Below are 22240 nucleotides of genomic sequence, written 5' to 3' on the forward strand. Positions count from 1 at the left end.
TGAAAGTAAGAATGTTAAAAGTTACAACTCTTAACGAATTTAGAAGATCATGTATAAATATTCTTGTGACAAACCTCTTAATTGAGCTTTATGTGGCCAATAATGCACTGGCCATTCTGAAAAACTGCCTCTTTTCTTTTCAACTCAGCAATCCTACTATGTATTTTTGTGGAAAAAATTTTTAATTTGAAAAAAAGTTCGTCATTGCCATTGCTGTAAATATCAAATAATCATTACTAAATGCTAAGCTACATTTTATATGATAATCATCAGCATATTCAAAATATGGAAAAGTCATTTGCTTCAGTCAGCGCTATAAATATGTGCATCTTAGTAAATAATTTTCAGTCACAACAGCCTTCATTCAGACCTATAATGTTGTATTTTATGTACATTAAAATATACCTACCATTTCATAAGCAAATATTCTTTACACACAGGATGACTGAGGAGCTCCATGCGATTGTGGCGCACCATGGCCTACAAAACAAGAAAGCAGAAGGATCAAACTCAAGTCAGTTGCTTACAAATTTGGCTGTCCCACTTTCTTTATGTGAATATTATCCCAAGGAAAAGCAAAATGTCTGTAAGACATCGCAAAGTTCTTTTGTTTATTCACTCTGGCCCAAAGCTATTACTATCTTGCCTTCTCTGCCTACTGAGACATCCAGCTTCTTTCCTGCTGCTCTGTGAGTCCATTTCAAGCTATAAAAAATTGTACAGAATATTGCCAACTATAATATCAAATTATATATATGGGATGACCAAGCTTTTCTAGTTACACTTAACAAGAAAATAACTATTTATTAATTTATTATTAGACAATATACCAAGTCTAATTGCCAACATGAAGCTCAAAAAGTAATCAAATTAAGCCAGCAAGTTAGTTCTGTAAACATTTTCTGACAAAGAATGAGAGAACAGACTGGCAATGTGAAAGAACACCAAAATTTGGTTTAGACTTAGAAAGTACTGTGCAATTAGCATATGAAAAAGCCATTTTTGTCAGGTTTTTCAATGCTTTGCACTCCAGTACACGGTGGCTACAATGACTGGAGTATGGTTTTCTTTGATGTATTACCTGCACATACAGTATGTTATCTTGAAACATTCATAGTCGTTTAAACAAACTAAGAAATTTTATGTAAACCTAAAAGAAATGTTATTTATTACTTAGACTATAATAATTTTGGCCCATACTTCATTCCAATATACATTAAATATACAGAGATATATGCTTTGGAGAATAAATACTATAATGAAAAATTCAAACTTCTTGATTTTAAAGCAAGAGAGCACGGAAGGATGTTAGAGTAAAATAAAGAACTTACATTTAAAGTGGTAAGTGGTTCATAGAAAATGTCTTCACCATCCTTTAGTTTCTTGTTAAGTGTCAGGGGACACTGGAGATATCTGAAGTTATATTCAATCTGAATAATAAACATACAGCAGCACTTAAATGTGATGAAACTGATGATCTAAGACTGAGATCGTGTGCTTAAGTTAAAAAAGGTTACCCTTTAGAGAAAAAAAAGGCATATGGTGTCAAAATAATTAAAATACTGATGTATGCTGATTGTTAGTTACTTTGTCAGTGAACACATGCCATCAAGATACACATTTGGGACTGAAAGATGACTAAACAGCCATTTTGAATGATAAAATAAAAAGTACGCATTTTTTCTTAAAATATTAAATTTTAAAAAGGTCATTCTCATAAAGGTAATTTGTTTTCATGTTGACTTTGAAGAAAAGCTTGTATTTAAAAGTTATATGGCTTTGATAACACAATATAAAGAAAATGTACAAGAGCAGAAAATTTGCAAGTTTTCTGTTAATGATGTAGACACAATCCAATGTAATAATTGATAAGGTGGTTGTCAATATGGTTTCAATAGTAATATAACTGTAGAACACCCCACTAAACAAACAGCCATTTTGAATGATAAAATAAAAAGTGACTAAACAGCCATTTTGAATGATAAAATAAAAAGTACGCATTTTTTCTTAAAATATTAAATTTTAAAAAGGTCATTCTCATAAAGGTAATTTGTTTTCATGTTGACTTTGAAGAAAAGCTTGTATTTAAAAGTTATATGGCTTTGATAACACAATATAAAGAAAATGTACAAGAGCAGAAAATTTGCAAGTTTTCTGTTAATGATGTAGACACAATCCAATGTAATAATTGATAAGGTGGTTGTCAATATGGTTTCAATAGTAATATAACTGTAGAACATTTATGCCTCCTTAGCATTGTGAAAGCAATCTACTGCATAAGATTTTGGACAAGAATTTACAAAAAAAGAAACATTTTGGACTCTGAATTATTGATGACAATACCTGTGCGTCCTTGGCATTGTGAAAGCAATCTACTGCATAACATTTTGGACAAGAATTTACAAAAAAAAACCATTTTGGACTCTGAATTATTGATGACAATAGTACTACTTATCATAGGCAGGCTTTTGATATGCATAAATAAATATTGTGTCTTCTATCACTGTTATTTTGAAATATCCATAACCTCTGATACCCAGTTTGACTGCAAGAATTAACACAGCAAAAATGAAGTCTATAGATTGCTCAAGTTTAATGTTATACTTGTTAAAATGCATAATCACAAAGATTACAGAAACTGAACTTTAAAGCTGTTTACAGACCAAAGGATTAAATAAGATCAGTCACCTTGTTTTCTCTTAAGATCTGATATTCATTTACAAGTGTATTTTACCCATATGGACATGACATACACATTAAAATATACCTATTATGTACTTCCCAAACTTTCAAGTCCAAAATGTTTCCATTTCGCTGTCACAGAGGCAATAAAGAGAATTAAATCGGCAGCTTTGCTCAGAAAAAGAAAAGAAACTAATGGTTGAAGATTGCTAGTATGTGACGAAGTGATTTTTAAGTCATTCTAATACTGAGGAGCTTTTTGGAAAATATATATTAAAAGCAGAGACTCAAATACAGTTATCGTTAACTAACTACTGAATTATTCATAAATCAAGATAAATATTGGCTAATTTCAATTTACCAACCATAGAACGATAATTGCAACTACAGAAAATATTTAAGGTGTATTAAAATTTAGTCCAGTATTAGCAGCTAAAAGCCAAGCTGATGATTTTGTGACAATTATTATCCAAATAATGCACTTACATAGAAATCTCGACTTGTCTTTTCCTCTGAAGACTCAATTATGCAGTTGTCCAAAACCAACTTTGCAGATAAACAGAAGAATTAAGGTGATATAGATAACATTAATCAGAAAGAATACAATGTTTCTACCTGGAGAAAATGACTTTCAAATACAGCAGTCGTTTAACAGAAGCGATGACTCAGGTTTTATGGTGTATGTTTTGAAGACATAAAACACCAGAGTTTACATGTAGGAGTTGAATAATGAAAGTATTTACAAGGTCACATGCTAGTTTACAAGTATAAAATGTGCAGTGTTTATGAATCTATGACTATCAAGTCACTTGATATTTTAATAAAAAGCATTTCTGTAGCATCAGTTAACAGTTAGCTCAGAAGTTGAAAATCAATCAAATGGTTTTGAACCCAAATCTCGACTGATTTTCATCACTTTTATCCTCCTTTTTATACCACTGTTATAACTCCATTGGACTCAGGAAGCTTATAACTCTTTCTAAAACTGCAGAAATTAAACTGGCTAAATGAAACCATCACTAAAATACAATCAAATCAATTTGTGAATCTGTATTGTTTCTATTTTATAATTATACATATTAGTGAGGACAGCATTAGAAAAACGATGGCAAATGATGGAATGCAACCAAGGTTATTTTGTGCTGTCATTTCTTTACTCACTTTAAATGAATCAGGAAGATACTCAACCATTTCCAGCAAAGGACACTTATTGGCACTAGAGTAGTGAGAGAATGTCACAACAGCTTCTTCCCATCTGCAAAAATGAGTGGATAACGGGAAATTAATTAGTCACTTCTCTTTTAAATTACACACTTCTAGATTATTTCAGTTTTACTTGAGATATTACCTTGCAGATCTTAATATTAACAAGTTTACATACCATCAATTGGAAAATGAGCTGTTTGAGGGGTAATTGGGTAAAACTCTGGATGCTTCTCTATGAATGATTCATGTTTAACTGTTATCAATTAAACAGAATTGTTTCAACTACGCTAAGACCTTCTAAAAAACATGAAACCTAAACTCAGGTTGGAATCTTGGATTACAAAAGACTAGGTGAATAATAATAATTACTGTAAAATACTGGCAGTGTTTCTGCAAGTCTTATCAGGAGCTGCAGTCATCAGGCAATTGTGCGACACTTCTATTCCTTAAGTGGGGCTTCTCTAGATTGTAATATAAAATATTCTAAACTGAAGTTAAACTGCTGCACTTTTAAATATTTGCAACATTTAAACCTACAATTTTCAATTAAATCTCCTGAGTCTCACATTTTGATTAAAATTCTGTAGCTATTGAAGCATTATGTGAAAGGCCAAAATTATATAGGTAAGAAGAGGGAAGCCGTAGAAAAGATGAGTTGTTTCTAATCGTTTCTCCACATATTTTTTTTTAACAGAATCTGAATACTCAATCTAATATGGAAAACAATGTGCCAAGAAGACGCAGAAAAGATGAGTTGTTTCTAATGGTTTCTACACATTTTTTTTTAACAGAATCTGAGTACTCAATCTAATATGGAAAACAATGTGCCACATAGCTGATGTCCATTACAATTATGCCATTCTATTTTTTATTTGCTCTCACTAGAAAAGAGCAAATAAAGAAGACAATATAATCTCTGGAATCTTAAAATGTGTACTCAGTCTTACTTATTAAACCACAGGTTTTTGGGACTAAACCTCCATTAGTAAACAAAACGAAGCACGACAGAAAAACAAATATTCGAAAAGCATTTTCCGTGTATCTTACCTTTTGTGCAAAATGACAGCAGACACTACATCTTTCCTCCTGTTGTGTATTGCTTCATGGAAAAAAGAAGCTACCGCTTTGTTGAACAGGATTTTCGCCCCGTAGTCCAGAAGTAACCTGACTGCTTTTGCGTGCCCTTCTCTGGCAGCCAGGTGCAAAGCTGTGTTCTGTGCAGAAAAGCAGAACAGCAATGCATCCGTGAGAATCACAGAGTCACAGAATGATGTGGGGTTGGAAGGGACCTCTGGAGATCATCCAGGTCCAACCCCCTGCCAGAGCAGGGTCACCCAGAGCAGGTCCCACAGGAACGTGTCCAGGTGGGTTTGAATGTCTCCAGAGAAGGAGACTCCACCACCTCTCTGGGCAGCCTCTGCCAGGGCTCTGCCACCCTCACAGCAAAGAAGTTCTTCCTCATGTTGAGAAGGAACTTCTTATGTTCCAGTTTGTGCCTGTTACCTCTTCTGCTGTCCCTGGGCACCACTGAAAAAAGACTGGCCCCATCCTCTTGACACCCACCCTTTCAGTATTTATAAGCATTGATCAGATCCCCCCTCAGTCTTCCCTTCTCCAGACTAAAAAGACCCAAGTCCCTCAGCTTCTCCTCAGCAGAGAGGTGCTCCATCCCCTTGATCATCTTTGTAGCCTCTGCTGGACTCTTTCCAGGAGTTTTCAACCATCAACCCAACACTGACAAAACCCATCACTAAACCACGTCTCTAAGCACTATGTCAACCCGTCTTTTAAATCCCTCCAGGGATGGTGCCTCCACCACTTCCCTGGACAGCCCATTCCAATGCTTCACAACCTTTTCCATGTAAAAATTGTTCCTACTATCCAATCCAAACCTCCTCTGGCACAACTTGAGGCCATTTCCTCTTGTACTGCCTATTGAATCTAAATATTTTTAACACTGATTGTTGGAGAAATTAGCAACACCTTTTGTGTTAGAAACTGAATAGCTCTTTAAAATGACCAGCGCATGTTTTCTGATGTGGAACTGTTAGGCAGGCTCAGAAAAGAGGTCTCCAATCCAGACAATGAATTCTGTTTTGACCCAACAGATACTGCATTTGTCCAAACTCCAGAGCAAGGAAGGAGCTGTATCTGTTCGACATCGCTGTGCAGAAAAGATGGATTTCAAACAGTATGCTAATGAGCTATAGTTGATACTGGATTTTTTTAAAAATCTGTATGAGCTTTTTAAATTTAAATTACGCTTGCACTGTAAAGGAGGCAAGAGGGATCCATCTAACATATTCAGTGTTTTATGTTTTCAATTTGCATTTTTTTGTCTCCCACTTACAAGAACAGCACAACAATTTCAGCAACCCTATATTAATCTAAGCAATAAAATTTAACAGTGGTGAAACATAAAGACTTTAAATCTGCCCCAGGAAATGAAATATTGCCCACGTAACACACAGTGGAAAGATACTAATAGCATAATATTGACGTTCAGTCTAGAAGCAATAGCAGACAGGAAACAAACAATGGAAGGGGAACACTTACCCCTTCTTCATCCACTTTGTCCGTGCACTTCACGTTGGTGTCCAAAATGATCTGCATCGTGCGAGTGTATCCTCCGAAGGCAGCGTGGTGCAGGGCTGTCCAGCCTTTATAATCACTTCCATGGAAAATACATACAATGCGTGTAAAATTAGGAATTATGCACTGAGAACTTTTAATAAGTTTTAAGTAAATGTAAACACCTCCTCCTCTGACTCAAAGCTCTTTTCTTCGGGGTGACTATTGCAGAGATGTCCATGCTTTCTGTCAAGTGTTAAGTGATTACCAATGAATCATTGAGAAGTAAAACTTCAAACTCAGTAATAGCAGCATTTTGGGTCTCCCTCTCTCTTTTCTTCTCTCTCTATTTCTGTATATATCTGGATTGTGCCCATTTTTTTAAATGTCCCTTAAAAATGACACAAATGTTTGCAATATTCTGTTATTAATACCATAGATCATGGCCATCATTATAGGATTTTGCATTTAAAGATAGTGAATATACAAAACATTACAAGCACAAACCTATTCCTATTAATATTATCTCATCTTAGTATAACGGAACTCATTAAGTCTTTTATCATACAGGATCTACCAGGACATTTCTTTAAAAACATGCCAGATTTAAGTCTAAATTAAGCCTAAATGCATACACACATACACGTGTACACATAGATATACATATATATACTATTATATATATATATATATATGTCTATATTGTCATCTCTATCCTTGCTAGGTGCACTAGTCCAGCTAAGGACACTAGAAATAAAGGGTTTGACAATAATCCATCAGTAGCTTTGGCTCCTGGCATTACAGATGTGAGCCTGGAAGTTTCTTCTGGAGCTACCAATGATCTGAGTGTCTTTGACCTGAAATCAGGACTTAAGAGTCAACACAAGTTGCCTGCGAACCACCAATCCTAAGAACCCCTACTCAAGCCTGTAAGCAAAGCTGATGCTAATATATTTCCAAAACAATAATTTTTCCATCAAAAGGTTCAATATTATTCCTTCAGTTGGATTTAGAGAAATCTGTTTCCCCAGCATCAGAAGCCTTGCTTTACTGCTAGCCATGATTCTATGCATCAGGCAGAACCAAGGCACTATCAATCAGCTTAGTTTTACAAATATTTTATAAATATGCTCTTGTATATTTCTATTTGTATATATCTCTATATTGATATATTACTTTCATATATTGTAATAATATTTATAATGTATTAATTTCCCAGCAGATGGACACAAAATGTCGGGTGAGAGTTCTTTTTCTGCCTTAATGAATGGAAATGTGCATACTTACCAGAGAAAGAGGGCCCCTCTCTTTAGAAGAAACTGAACTACCTTCTCATGCCCATTCTGGGCTGCCAAATGAAGGGGAGTCATTCCCTTCTTATCACCTTCATTCAAAAGCCTCGTGTCCTTCATATCTCTGATAAGCCGTTGGCATGTATTGATGCGCCCATAGCTTTGAAAGAGAAACGAGAGAAATTATTGTCAGATAAATACAGATGGAAAAAAAGTGGCCTCTAGTCCATTGCCTCGACTGTGCTACTGACCTGGCAGCAAAGTGCAAGGGTGACTTCTTGTCCCTGCTCTTGGAGTAGATGGAAACGTTGAGGCTGAGTAAATTATTTACCGAGAGGGCCACGCCTTGTCTGCAGGCGTAATGCAACGGGGTGCATCCTTCATTATCTTCATCCACCACGAGGTTTTTAATATGCTCCATCTGTTACACGCCCCCCCCCCCCCCAAAAAAAAAAAACAACCCCAAAAGCACAGAATTACATTTATATCACTAATGCTCCACAGCTTCTATTAGTTTGTTACAATGGCATATATACTTTAAAGAGGTATCTAAAAATGAGAAACAAACTTCAGGAAAAGTAAATTGAGGAAATTCTGTGAATTTATGTGAGCAGTTCATGTCTGTTGACTTATGGGTCACCATTTTTTCCACCAACTACCCTTGGAAGAAGGTGGCTGTTTGCCACTCAGCTCCCCTACTGCAATCCATCCACAGCTCAAGTGTGATACAGGAGATTCTTCTCAGCTGCCATTCAACAGTAACACTCCTTGCTGGCAGCAGAAGGCTTGTAGAAGACCCAAGGACCCAAGTCATGGTGTGTATTCAGAAGCAAAACTGCTTGTCAAGAACCACCACTTCATTGGTTTATAGTGTCATTTTATTTCACCCATCTCTCTTTCTCACCTTCATTTCCCTGTTTTTCCTCTGCACCTTGTCTAACACTCTCCAATCTATATCCTTCCTTAAAACATCTCCTCCCCGGGTCTGCTCCACTCCTTTTCCTGAATTATTAGTATGATCAATAATCAGAAAGTCAATACAGAAAACTGATTTGGTTTAAAACTGACTCTCTGCATCTGCTGAAAAGGGAGCTTACATCCATTCTGTGTTACTAATCAAAGCTGTTTACAGATTTCAGCAGATGTTGTTAAGATCATTTATTATTTGATTCACATTTAAAAGGTTGTTTCTGGAGCTCTGGAGGCTGGTAAATTTAACTCTTTCAAGTGAGCCTGGGCTCTAGCAATGTGAGTGCTTCACTTCAGTGCAGCTAAAGATAAATTCACACTTGAAATCCTTTTTAAAACTTTTAAACCTGAGACTTCATTACAGTCCAGTCCACAGAAAGCTTCTGCATAATATGCCTTAAGGTATTTAAGTCCTGGAGCTTGAACTGAAGATGAGCACCTCCCCTGGATTTACTGCATGCAAACTGGGAATATAGAAGTGAAAAATTCTATATTTTATTGCCTACCTCTTGAGCTATTCAATCCCCCAACAGCAAAATAATTTATGGGATTATGTTATTCCTTTGCCTGGCAATAAGAAAACTGTATTATTTGCTTTGAAATGTTTTCGTGAGAGATACGTACCTCTTCAAACCACTTTCCGTGACACTGGGCAACTCAACAAGTACCACAAACTTCTACAAACATTCCAAAATAAAACGATAGCTGCATTTTTCTTTACATTTTCTAGTAAGGGTAACAGAAAGAGATAAACTGATGCTTACTATACCTGCAGGAATTTCTCATTCAGATGCTGTAATCCTCCAGGCTGCAATACCGTCAAATGCAAGAAATTCCGACCAAGATGATCTTTTAATGATACATTTGCTCCTAAATAAATATGGAAATAAATACCAGCAACTTCAAAACTGCTGGCCCCTGGCATTAACTGCCAATGTTTAAGACAAACGAATAAATTATGAGCATATGTGTTTATGAATCATTAAAATAACAAATATTATTTCAAGTCAACGTTATACCATATAATTTTACTTACAAAAAAACCCTACTGACACTCAGATTTTATTGTTGCTTCATGTGTGGATGGATTTTGCAGTTCATTGCAGCACTACGATGTGGGCCCTTATATTCAGAGATACTGAGCACTCACAAATCAAGAGGTAATTCAAAGCTGCAGGTGTTCTCCTCCTCTAATCTTTTAAAGCTGCTATCTTGTTACAGCTTCAAAACTTTGTAATACAGGGCTTATTAACAAAAAACCAGCTGCATTACTATTAACAAGAGGAAATATAGTAACAATAATCAGCTTGCACCAAAAGTGTAGCAATTGAAAGATAACAGCTCCAACATTTTCAAGGTGACTGTGACTATGTAAAATCACAGGTAACGGTTGAAAAATGGGCTTTAACCTTTAAAGACTGATTGCTGGAATGAAACACGTCTCTGCATGAGTAATGCATTTATCATAGAATCATAGAATGGTTTGGGTTGGAATATTAATTAATAAATTAATTAATTAAATATCTTCGAGTTCCCAACCCCCTGCCCTGGGCAGGGACACCTCCCACCAGACCAGGTTGCTCCAAGCCCCATCCAGCCTGGCCTTGAACCCCTCCAGGGATGGGGCAGCCACAGCTTCTCTGGGCAACCTCTTCCAGGGTCTCACCACCCTCACACCAAAGAACATCATCCTAAGATCTCATCTAAATCTTCTCTCTTTCAGTTTAAAACTGTTTCCCCTGCCCTACGGCTCCACTCTCTGATCAGGAGTCCCTCCCCATCTCTCCTGTAAGCCCCCACAGTTCTGCTCACTGTGTGAATTGCTAAGGAAGGCAGGGCTGGAGTGCTGGAGCCACCTCTACCTTGAAAGGCATGACACATGGCATACATATTTTTCTACAGCCTGCTCACTCTATATTAAAAAGCATGAAATTATCACCGGAATTTATCTCGGGGGATACCAGCCCCGTGCAGCTGCTCAGCTCAGCTGCTCCTGAAGCTCCATACACTGAAGTACTGAATTGAAACTCAGAGGACAGCTAGGCACAGAGATTGAACATGTATGAAGCCTCAAAGGAAGCATAACATATGTGTACTTTCCTTTTTTACCTTTTGAAAGCAGTAAATTCACAATTTTCCACGATGCACAGGAAGTGGCCAACAGAAGCGGGGATCGACCTTCTATGTCAACACTATCAATATTAGCCCCCTGCAACACAGAATGTCAAGTTTATCATGAATAATGAATAAATTAAATTTAAAAACGGTGCTGCCCTTTATAAGCATAGCAGAATTACAGGCATTCTTAGTAACTCCAGATGCTCCAGAGAAGTAAACTCAATAAACACATTACATCTCTACATAAAACTACTATGTTTTCAAACTATCAGCCACAGCTCGGTCACCTAGATATATAAATTTAGATGCCTAAATAATAGTGATGTGACAGTTACACTGAACTCACAACTCGTGATCTTTTGATGGGGTACCTTTCCATGCATTTAAATACTCAAAATATTTAATTCTAACTTGAAAATACTGGGATTGAAGCAAAGACAATTCTGACTCCAAAGCAGCTGTATCAACAGCGGCTGCATTTTTATTCTCCAAACTCAAGTTTTTTGATGAGACCTTTCTCCTTAGGGGAAGTGTAAGGACTGGAATGAGAAATTCTGGCAAAAGCCCAGTTTAGCTCTTTTGTCTATTTTTGCACAAGATGCGTATTGCCAGGACAGTGTGGTCACTATGGTCACAGTATCACTGTGATCATCTCAGAGAAATACTATCAGCATAAACACATCTATCTTGAAAAAATCCCTCCCACAAGGGGCAGGAAAAGATATAAGTAAATGAACCAATGAGATGTGTGCATGTTTTATGATGTTTAAGATGTAATTTTTTCTAGATATTGAGTTGCAAATCAAACTGGATGAGTTGAAGAAAGTACACAGAAAAAAATCTATTTTATTTCAGGTGATATCCAAAGATCAATGAAAAAAAAAAAAAAAATCAATGGGAGATTTTCCATTAACTTGAATCAGCTTTGAGTCCAGTCCTAATTTGAGAAAGAATTAATCATTATCATGAGCAGTATTTACTTTCTAGGATGGTAAAACCTGTAATGTAGTAATAAGAAACATTTAATAAATGAACAATGATTACTTTAGCACAGAGAACAGGAAGCTTCCAATATATGTTGATGAAATGTTTGAGAGTAACACATGCAGGACCCTTTCCCAGTGACATTTCTAGAAGGTCAGGCAATCTCCTAAAAATGGTCTTATCCACCAAAGTAACAGACCTTTTTTTTTATCCAAGTGGCTTATTCATTTCAGTGAATAAAGGGCAGCAATTTCCAGTTAATAACACCATCTTTAATCACCTTCCCTCCAGCTAACAGCAATGCTCAGCCTTCAGCAAAATGAATTCAGCAGCATTCGTGATTCACAATAAGGAGTAACTTATTTATTGCCACATATATTTATCACATTCACGATACAGCTGAATGAAAAGTTTGTAAATTTGGTTTCTGAACTCCTTTTACTTTTGCATTTATCCATTAATAAACATGAATTAAACAGATATTAATATAAAAATAAATATTATGCAAATTTTGTAAAGATGGTATTGGCATTCAGACCAATTTAATTTTGGTATTTGTTAGTGCAAGACTAAAGAAGCAAAAGGGGAAAAAGGAAGTTCAAAAAAAGAAGCAAGAAAATGCGTAAAATTACTGCTCATTTACTTTGAAAAAAGATGCAGGGAAATTGCCAAGATACTAGCTAAATTAGGAGAACTTCCTGATTTTCATGTCTTTTTTTTCTTCTTTACAGTTGTGTACATAACTTGGAAATCCAATCACGCCATTCCCATGCACCAACCAGACACTGGGCACCTCATTGTAGTCACTGGGCTTAAAACGCTTAATTTGCAAATCAATTTCTAAGTGGCATTGCTTTAAAGTTCTGTAACATTTAGAAGTTGGGAACAGCGATTTAGGTTTCTGTATTTTCCCCTTTTTTAAGGCTTTTTTAACACTTAGGGCAATCCACAGCTGTACATACCTCCCCAAAACACAAGCCTGTGCTCATTGCTATCTTACGTTGAGGCCAAATGCAACATCATGAAAAGCTCTGCAAGAAACAGCTGTCAAGTTTGATTCTATGATTTTTGTGTAGCACATTGAGCTACAACTTACGAAAAAACATTCCATGTAATTTAAATGTAAATAGCATGAATTTTTCATCCGGACAATTACCTTCTCCACCTAGAAATGTAACACTAAATGTGTTTATAGTGATTTTTTTCAAAAATTTGAAATAAAATGAAATTTGGTAATTAAAAATTACCAAAAATATTATTTGTTCCCAGACAGGAAAAATGAAAACAATCCAAAAACTTCAAAACTGACGTACTTCATAGGGAAAGCTAAACAAACCCTCACCACAGATTCTATGAAAGAGGCCAAAACAGCCAAAATGACGCTCAAGGAATAAAAGTTTGTTCTTAGCAAATGCAGTCTTAAGGATGTTTTCTCTAATACTTTGTGCACAGAAGATTCCACACGCGGAAACGTGTGCCTGCATTTATCAGGTGATAACTTCCTTCGACAGGTTGTGTTGTCAGACAAGTTTAAGTGGCCAAACCTCACTGTTTCACATTTGAATTAAAAACAAGCACAACAGGTAGCTCTGACCAAACCCAACCCCTTTATCAGTTTCGGAGAAAAAAAAAAAAGAGAATTTTTTTTACGATAATTTTCATGAAATTAAGTAAAAAGCCTAAACATACACAAAATGGAACAGAAGTCTGCTGACTTTGGAAAGTCTCCTCATCAGAGTGGGGCATCTAATGGTTCTACGAGCCTTAGTTTAAGTGGTGTAAATGGACACTGGGAGCACAGCCAGTAGCATCCCCGGCTGTTTCTTCTCTTTCTCCTTCATAATTATTCAGTGAAGAAATAAAATCAAACTACACAGACTGAAAGATATTTCTAGATCATGCAAAAACTTCAGTATATAGTCTATGTGATGCCAGAACAATCGTATGTGCATACTTCAAAGAAAGGATTTATTTCTGGAAAAATCAGATTCGATTCAATGCATGTTTAGCATTTATTTCCTATTTCACATCCTAAAAGTGAGGATGACTAAACCAGTTGGTCGTATCTGGCAAAAGATTTTTATGAAACCTTTCTGAGTAAGTCAAATTGAGATAAAAATGCAATTTTTCATCCTCTGCAACTGTAAGATGCTTTTATGGAGCCATAGCTACTGCTGCACTGTAACTGTTGGTTATGCATTATGAAATATATTTATCTCTCTCTCTAAATAACCTATACCCGTGAACACATTCTCTTTTATGAATTTCTCTAGGCAGACCTGTAGGGAAATAAAAATGCAAGTTTTCACCCTCTGCAACTGTAAGATGCTCTTATGGAGCCATAGTTACTGCTGCACTCTAACTGTCGGTTATGCATTATAAAATATATTTATCTCTCTCTCTAAATAACCTATACCCGTGAACACATTCTCTTTTATGAATTTCTCTAGGCAGACCTGTAGTAATAGATAGCAATAATCTCTATAAACATGTTTCTTGATTAAATATTTACCATTGAAATCAAATACTCTGCCAGTTCATAATGATCAAACAATGCTGTCCTGTGGGGAAAAATGCAAAAATACAGTAACATTAGAAAAGGACAAAGAAGTTTCAAGCCAAAGGGTAGAATTTTTTTTCTCCATTTGCTGCATTTTCTAATATTTTCAAATAAAGACATTCTAAAATAAAGAGACAGAGATACCTTTATTACATAATTCATTTTAATAAATTGTTTCCATTTTTTTTTTTTTTTTTTATGGAGTTTTGTTTTTAAACTAAGTTCAGTTCAATCAATACATTGAAAACTCACTGTAGGATACAAAGACCTTATTGACAGGTCAACAGGCATTTTACCACTGATTTTTAAGAGAACCAGTCATTACATGTGTCAGATCTTTCTCTGTACCACCCAAGGTCAAGATAGAATTCTACAAACTTCAGACTCAGTTTGTTCCAGGCAGACCTAGAGCTTCAAATCCATTTCATTGATCCAATCATCGAAAGTAATTTGCTATATATTTTGTGTAATATGCTAGAGTGGGGTTAAAATGGCAGTGACTTAGCTAAACATTTATTCTGACTGCGGCAGGCAAGTCTATGTGAAAAAATATGAAGAAATATAATATACTGATATAAATTACGATGACATTTATTAATTTAATAAAAAATATTTTAAAGGTGTCTACACACAGGAAAAATTCTCAGGTTTTATTCTACAATAAGACATTGAATTCTATATTAGAGGAAATAAATGGTCAAAGCAGGAAGCATAGCACAATACACACGCTCTAAGTGTTTTCAGAAGTCAGAGCCCTATTAAATTTTTTGACTCCATAAGCAACACAGAAGGACAACTCCAAGGTTGTGCTGTATCTCAAAGATAACAGTTCCCTCAGCATTATAAGGGGTAATAACACAGGGTGTACTATAGTTAGAACTGATTACTCAAAAGACGTATTTTAAAAATCATGTCATGGTTCCAAATAAGTAGAGATGCCTCCACTATCTATAGCAGACCCCTCCAGATGGGCATAAATCCTCAAAGCTTCACACACACTCAAAATAAATTCAAAGGTGACTGAAGAGAGAGCAAAGTCAATTTATAAAATATTCAGATGGAAACATGACAGTAGAAACGTGAGTCCTGCCTATGCTTCACTGCTCCTTCACTTCTCAAAAAGTTGATGTTCCTTTTTATTTATTTATTTTCTGAGAGATTTGGGTGGTTTTCTACCCTTGCGACGATTCTTGTAAAGATTTTTTTCCTGTTTCACAGACACAGGGGCTAAGAGTATCATTCTTTTTCTAAGCCCTTTCCAAGGACAATCATTTCCATGGATACAACAGCCAGTTATCTACTAAGTAGCATGTTGTGTCTGCACAATTTTCTTTGGTGTCCTGTCATCACTTTGTCTTCAATAGTGCTCTATCGTGACAGCATTTCCAAGTGTACCCAAACCTTATCTTAACTTCAGACCACACTCCCCTTTTAATTTCTTGAGTTATATTTGAATCATTCCACTTTATACTGTGTGCAAAGAACAATCACGCCTACCGACTTCCTAGCAAGTATTTCAAATTGTAAAACTTGTAGAATAACACTGTAAAATTATTACACTTAAATGCAGCGAGACATATCTTTCTTGCAAAAATGTGTAGATGGGGGGAATATATGATCTTGCACAGAGCTGGCAGCCAGCACATTTACCTAAGAGTCTTTCTGCTAGAGAAGACTGAGGAAACTTCTCCACAGTCCAGTGCCCTGGTTTCAAATGGACTGTGAAAGACTAGAAAGTCTAGAGGCTTATTACATTAACAAATGCCATCTGCAATTTTTTAGTCACAGGGAAGCATATCAACATCTCCTTGTAGCTGATCAGATAGAAGATAATTTTTAGGGAAAAAAAAAGAATATTTTTTTAACTGTTTATATAATTTTTCATTCATTTTCTGGAGCCCATTAGATGAGGGGATTTGTTCCACAACCTCAGGAACTGTTAACAATTCAGAGAATCATAGGATGGTTTGGGTTGGAAGGGACCTTCAAGATCATCCAGTTCCAAGCCCCTGCCCTGGGCAGGGACACCTCCCACCAGACCAGGTTGCTCCAAGCCCCATCCAGCCTGGCCTTGAACCCCTCCAGGGATGGCACATTCCATAAATTTGTTCACCTACTACTTTACTGCAGTAAATTTTCAATGCAAACTGGTAGTGACCATTCCTTGACATGGTTCCAAGGTAACTGGAGCCTTTTGGATTTTGATTATCAGCACCAAAATCTTTAACATTTTGACCAAATCACTAACTCTTTCATATTGTACTGAAACCATCCCCCATCCCATGGAGAAGTTCCAACCCATGCGGAAGTGTGTTCCAAAGTATATTATATAAAGTATAATTAAATTCTATGAATAACTATGACAATTTATAGCAAAGTCTGGCAGAGCAGCCTCCTACCTGTGAAGCAATGTTTCCTTATTCCCATCTACAGCATCAATAATGGATTCCTCACCAGCATAGGATGACATCATTAACTTTACAATCTCAGTCGCTCCTTGAGTGGCAGCAAAATGAAGCGCTGTGCATTTTTCATTCTGTCAATGGGAAAATAAAACAACATCTCATTAAACTTCAGCAATCGAACCCCCAACCCATTAAACACACCTATATTTAAACCTCAACAATCGAACCCCCAACCCATTAAACACACCTGTGATTTAGCCCTGGATTTGTAATTCATGAATGCCTAAATTTCTATGCAAGTAATGAAACTTTAGTAGTGGAACTATGAAGAGATCTTCAAGACCAGAAAAGACTAAAGAGATAGTTTTGAAGGCTCGCTACCAAGGGTCTTATTATTGTATGCCAGATTCCTAAGATATGAGATAATTACACGCTGTACAATCTTTTGTAATTGAATTAATAAACAGACACACAGAGCACCCTTTAATACAAGGGATGAAGTAAAGAAATACTACAGAAAACCATAGGCAGAGCAGTACAAATGAAGAAGCACACAAATGGGCCTATATAATACAGAAAATGCATTATTTTAAAATGGGTTTGACTTCCTTAAATGGAATCTTTCTTGGATGTTCTTAAATAAAATTTTATGCAGATTAAAAATAACTTGCTCTAATATGTTATTAAAGCATTGTAAGTTAAACAGTTATAACATTATTAAGAAATAAATAAATGATTAGAACAGCACTTGCCAAACCGGGATTTCATTTAGCCAGATGGGACAAACTAACTTTGACACATGCCTGAGGGTTCTGACTTTTTGCTTTTTAGAGCAGGAACATTGCAGTGAATGCACTGGAATGGGCTCTTCCACAACGCCATCAGCATTCTCAAAAGTCTCACCCATCACAAAATCAACTGCATAAATCATGTTGTTCAAAAGCTGCACGTTCCAAGAATCAAAACAATAAAAGAAGGCTAAACCATGTTTATCTTTTCTCTCCTAAGTTGATTTCAGCCTTGCAAACAATTTGATTAATGACAGATATCTTCAGGAATGTTTACTCATCACAAAGCTGGGCACAGGCCCTTACACCAACAGCATCATGTGAGCAGCAGCAGTAACACAAATCATAGAATCACAGAATAGTTAGAGTTGGAAGGGACCTTAAAGATCATCGAGTTCCAACCCCCTGCCCTGGGCAGGGACACCTCCCACCAGACCAGGTTGCTCCAAGCCCCATCCAGCCTGGCCTTGAACCCCTCCAGGGATGAGGCACCCACAGCTTCTCTGGGCAACCTCTTCCAGGCTCTCACCACCCTCACAGCAAAGAATTTCTTCCTGAGATCTCATCTCAATCTCTCCTCCTTCAGTTCAAAACCATTCCTCCTCATCCTATGGCTCCCCTCCCTGATCCAGAGTCCCTCCCCATCTCTCCTGGAGCCCCTTGAGGGACTGGAAGGGGCTCTAAGGTCTCCCTGGAGCCTTCTCTTCTCCAGGCTGAACTCCCCCAACTCTCTCAGCCTGCCCTCACAGCAGAGGGGCTCCAGCCCTCGGAGCATCTTTGTGACCTCCTCTGGACCAGTTCCAACAGGTCCATGTCGTTCCTGCGCTGAAAGCTGTGCTCACTTACAAAGAAGACACTGTAAAGGTCCAAGGAAGGCTGAGAATAAACAAGAATGATGAGAAAAGGCCAGATCAAACCATGTCGTTCCTGCGCTGAAATCTGTGCTCACTTATAAAGAAGACACTGTAAAGGCCCAAGGAAGGCTGAGAATAAACAAGAATGATGAGAAAAGGTCAGATCAAAGATCCCATTTTTCAGACTGGACAATAGAGGGTGCACAGTAAAGAGGTTGTGGAGAACGCCGACCTGCTCTCCTAGACCATCTCTTCATGACTCAAGGACTTCCTGAGCCAGAAGGGATGTCATCATACTCCGTAGTTGAGGACTGATTTTCAGTGGATCTGCCCAAATGCATTTTGAATCCATGCAAACTTTTCAGAGTGTCAACGTTCTATGTAACTTGTGTAAAAAAGCCTGCTTTTTTGCCCTATTGAACTAGAGACTTATTTTCATTTGCTGCTCTCTATGTTTTGCATTGGAAGAGGCAATAACCAACAATTCTCTGCTCATTGATTTTTCACTTAGAGATAGAGGTTTTATCAAAATTATATTTCGCTCTATTCAAAGCTTTACCTGTTTTAGATCAATTTGGGCTCCAAATTCAATGCACATTTTAATCATTTCAAGATCCCCACTTTGAACCGCCAGATGAAGTGGACTGCACTTTCCATTATTGGTAAAATTGATGTGGGTTTTAGCAGAGTGACCCAATTCTTCACCTGAGAAATGAAAATAAATGGAAATTTTTTAAACGAGAAAGGTAACAGAAGCTATCGAGGCTTTCAAAATGAGTCTATTAACTGGGGAATAATACTCTTCCCCTCAAAATATGAACCTTTCACATCTATCATTAAACAATGGATGGGCAGACATTTAGGAAAGTAGTTAAGCTGCTGCTGTAACCCTGCAAAAGTTACTACCATGAATTGCCCACAGGAATAATTGCATTAACGTCTCGTAAGTTACAAGTGCTTGTTTGCCCAGTTCTTCCAGGATCAAAGCAGGAAAGTAGTAACACTACTATAAATAATAATTCTTACTGACTACTTGAGAACAACGTATTTACCTTTTTTTAAAAGAATTTCCATACATGTTTTTGCACCTGAAAATGCAGCTGCATGGATAGGCATACATCCCGTTTTGTTTGGTTTACATATTTTCCCTCCATTTTCAATCTGAAAAAAAAAAGAATGCCTGCATATAGCTTAATGACACACAGGAAATTCTGACCAATGAACACACTATTTCAGGTGTGGTCTCCCGGGTAGCTGTCTCCTTTTTTTATGTTGTACATGCATTGTTGAAGCTTATATCCCTACATCTATACACACATGGGCTTCATTTTGTGTTCTGACCTTCAAAAATAATTTTAGTTTCTTTTCTGTTTGCCATTCTGATATATTTATATTTGCTCCTAAAAGATTGAAGTTTGTTAGTAACCTATCCAAAGTGACTTGACTATTAGGTCCATGATTAACCTTCCTCCATTGAACAAACACAGAGCACAGGAACAGAATAACACAGCATCAAGGTAAACAGAATCACATCAAAAGATGATAGATAATTATACCTACCAGGAGTGTCAGTGCTTCAGGATTATCCTTGTAACACGCTACAATTATAGGTGTGTTCCCTGCTTCACCTTCCAAATTAACATCTGTGCTGCTATGCTGGACTAAAATCTAAATGTTTAAGAAAACATTCAGTCAGCCATAAGCCAAACACAACAACAAATTCCTATTCCATTGCTTTTGTTGTTTATCACCCAGAGCACTCTTGTGACTTACTCCTTTTGCATGCCAACAGCCCACAAAGCACAGGCAGAGGAGGGACAAAGCAAGGGAGAATGTAAAAAAATGCAGGTGAAAAATGCAGGTGGGAAGAGACAAAGAAAAGCAAAATTCTTTATAGCAGACAGCTGGGTAACTGGGATAAACCCCGCACATAGCTGCAGAGTATCTTGAATTTTCATTTAACAACTTCCCCAATACTGGGAGAAAAACTTTTCTGTAGGAAATTGCAGATGGGGATTTTCAACTGAAGTTTGTTACGGTGTCTTGTAATGTTCTGCATTCCCTGGAAAGTCACAATGTTGTAGGTGCTGCTTGATGGGGCATCTACGGGACAGTTATATAAAATCAAGGGAGATGGGACTAGATGAAAACAGGGACCTTTCCAGTCCTGAATTCCTGCTTCATTCCCTGCGTTCACAGCTAACACGGAGCTATCGGTATCACCAACTACCCCTAAAACAGCTTCCAGCATTTTTTGAGAAGCAAAGGATCTGGAAATCACAATGACCACACTGCACTGCATGTTTATTCCTCTAACTACATATTTATTTAATAGTACAGTAATTCCAGTGAATTTTTCTGTGCTGGAGGAACTGGCACATTTTAATCACTTCAGGCAATTTGGCAACAGAAACCAAAGGAGAATTAGCTTGAATAAACAACAGAGCGGGGAAAAAAATGAGAGCACGTATTCAGTTAAGAGCAGAGCTGTAAAACGACCCAAATTCACAACCTGATACAAAGCCCATTTAAAAAACATCACTGTATTTCAGATTTAATTGTTCTTAATTTGCAATAAATACAGATTTTGTAAAAGACGTGAGGATAGTGAAATATTTCAGCACCGAAAGCCTCTAATGGATTTTAAGTCTTGAATACAGGGATATGTTTTTCTTTCTTTTGTTTGGATGAACTAGAAAAAGGGATAACTTTAAAAGGAAAAGCAAGCGATGTGGTGTTAAGGTTGTATTCCCCTAGTAAATTCAAGAACTTTACAAATTCTAAAATTCTATCCAAATGCCACATATGGAATGAAAACTTTCTCACTGGATGATGAAAAAATTATGCTGCCTAAAGTCTCAATGCTGTTGCTGTTTCATAAGATTCAAAATGGACACCTTAGTTATTTCTTTACAAGATATATTTTGGTGATTTTAAATTGCAGCTTTAGTTCTGCTATTATTCAAATACAACGTTGCTTTTAAGAACTGTGTTTTCTGATTAATTTTAATCTGGTTTACATATTAAAAAAATAACACAGTAGTTTCAAGAAAATTTCGATACCTCTATGACTCTCTATACAACTGTAAAAAATAAATAAAAATCAGAATATAAACTTTTGAAATTAACATGGCTACACAAAATTTTAGCGTTAAAAAGAAACTTTTTAAATAAAATTCATTTTGTTTGGAAAATGTAAAAGAACTCTCCATGCAACATAACGACTGCTATCACAGCACAAATCAGCATGTATATAAATCAGTAATAATTTTTTACTTGCTGTGCTAAGGAAGATACAAACACTTCTACCAGCATCCCATGTTACACATCCTGCTCGCTAACCAAAGCACGTATAAACAAGGTGCTGATGTCCCACACGCAGCTGCTGTTGAGTGACTTATCAAATCTGCATATTTATGTGGACTTTAGACTTACCTTAACGATCTCGTTGTGCAGGGACTGCACGGCCATGTGCAAAGGTGCCATCATGTTGGAGTTGAGGATGTTTGGATTGGCTCCTCGGCTGAGGAGCAAACTAACGCTTTCAACCTGGTTCTTCTTGGTGGCCCAGTGCAGAGGGGTGTTTCCAGAAGAATCCATCACATTTAATACTAGGTCAAAGGAGAGTAAACAAAACAAAAAAAAAAACAAAACAAAAGCAAAACCATCAAATTTTCTGAATGCACTGGAAAAAAAAATGTCTTCAATGGAAGTTTAGGTCTGTGCTACGGCATTTCTTTGAAGAGAAAAAGGGAAAGATTGCACGTCACACAGTGCATTATGTTAAATTGATCAAATATGGTGCTGAATA

At 36.7% G+C, this 22240-nt stretch overlaps 1 protein-coding gene across 1 annotated transcript in view; it reads right to left on the minus strand.

Moving 5' to 3' along the window:
- TRPA1 (transient receptor potential cation channel, subfamily A, member 1) overlaps window positions 1-22240 on the minus strand; it is a 45079-nt gene that overhangs the window by 12471 nt on the left and 10368 nt on the right. The window contains exons 3-18 of the mRNA XM_014951900.1: window positions 21865-22040; window positions 19990-20097; window positions 19482-19590; window positions 18989-19134; window positions 16782-16918; window positions 14335-14383; window positions 10830-10929; window positions 9490-9590; window positions 8003-8172; window positions 7747-7911; window positions 6445-6559; window positions 4936-5102; window positions 3844-3937; window positions 3169-3228; window positions 1332-1430; window positions 410-480 (exon numbers count right to left, since the gene is read on the minus strand). Of these exons, the coding sequence (XP_014807386.1) occupies window positions 410-480; window positions 1332-1430; window positions 3169-3228; window positions 3844-3937; window positions 4936-5102; window positions 6445-6559; window positions 7747-7911; window positions 8003-8172; window positions 9490-9590; window positions 10830-10929; window positions 14335-14383; window positions 16782-16918; window positions 18989-19134; window positions 19482-19590; window positions 19990-20097; window positions 21865-22040 (1867 nt within the window). The remainder of the gene's footprint in view (window positions 1-409; window positions 481-1331; window positions 1431-3168; window positions 3229-3843; window positions 3938-4935; window positions 5103-6444; window positions 6560-7746; window positions 7912-8002; window positions 8173-9489; window positions 9591-10829; window positions 10930-14334; window positions 14384-16781; window positions 16919-18988; window positions 19135-19481; window positions 19591-19989; window positions 20098-21864; window positions 22041-22240) is intronic.

The sequence above is a fragment of the Calidris pugnax genome, unplaced genomic scaffold (assembly GCF_001431845.1).
Source record: "Calidris pugnax isolate Ruff unplaced genomic scaffold, ASM143184v1 scaffold61, whole genome shotgun sequence".
NCBI classification, from domain to species: domain Eukaryota; kingdom Metazoa; phylum Chordata; class Aves; order Charadriiformes; family Scolopacidae; genus Calidris; species Calidris pugnax.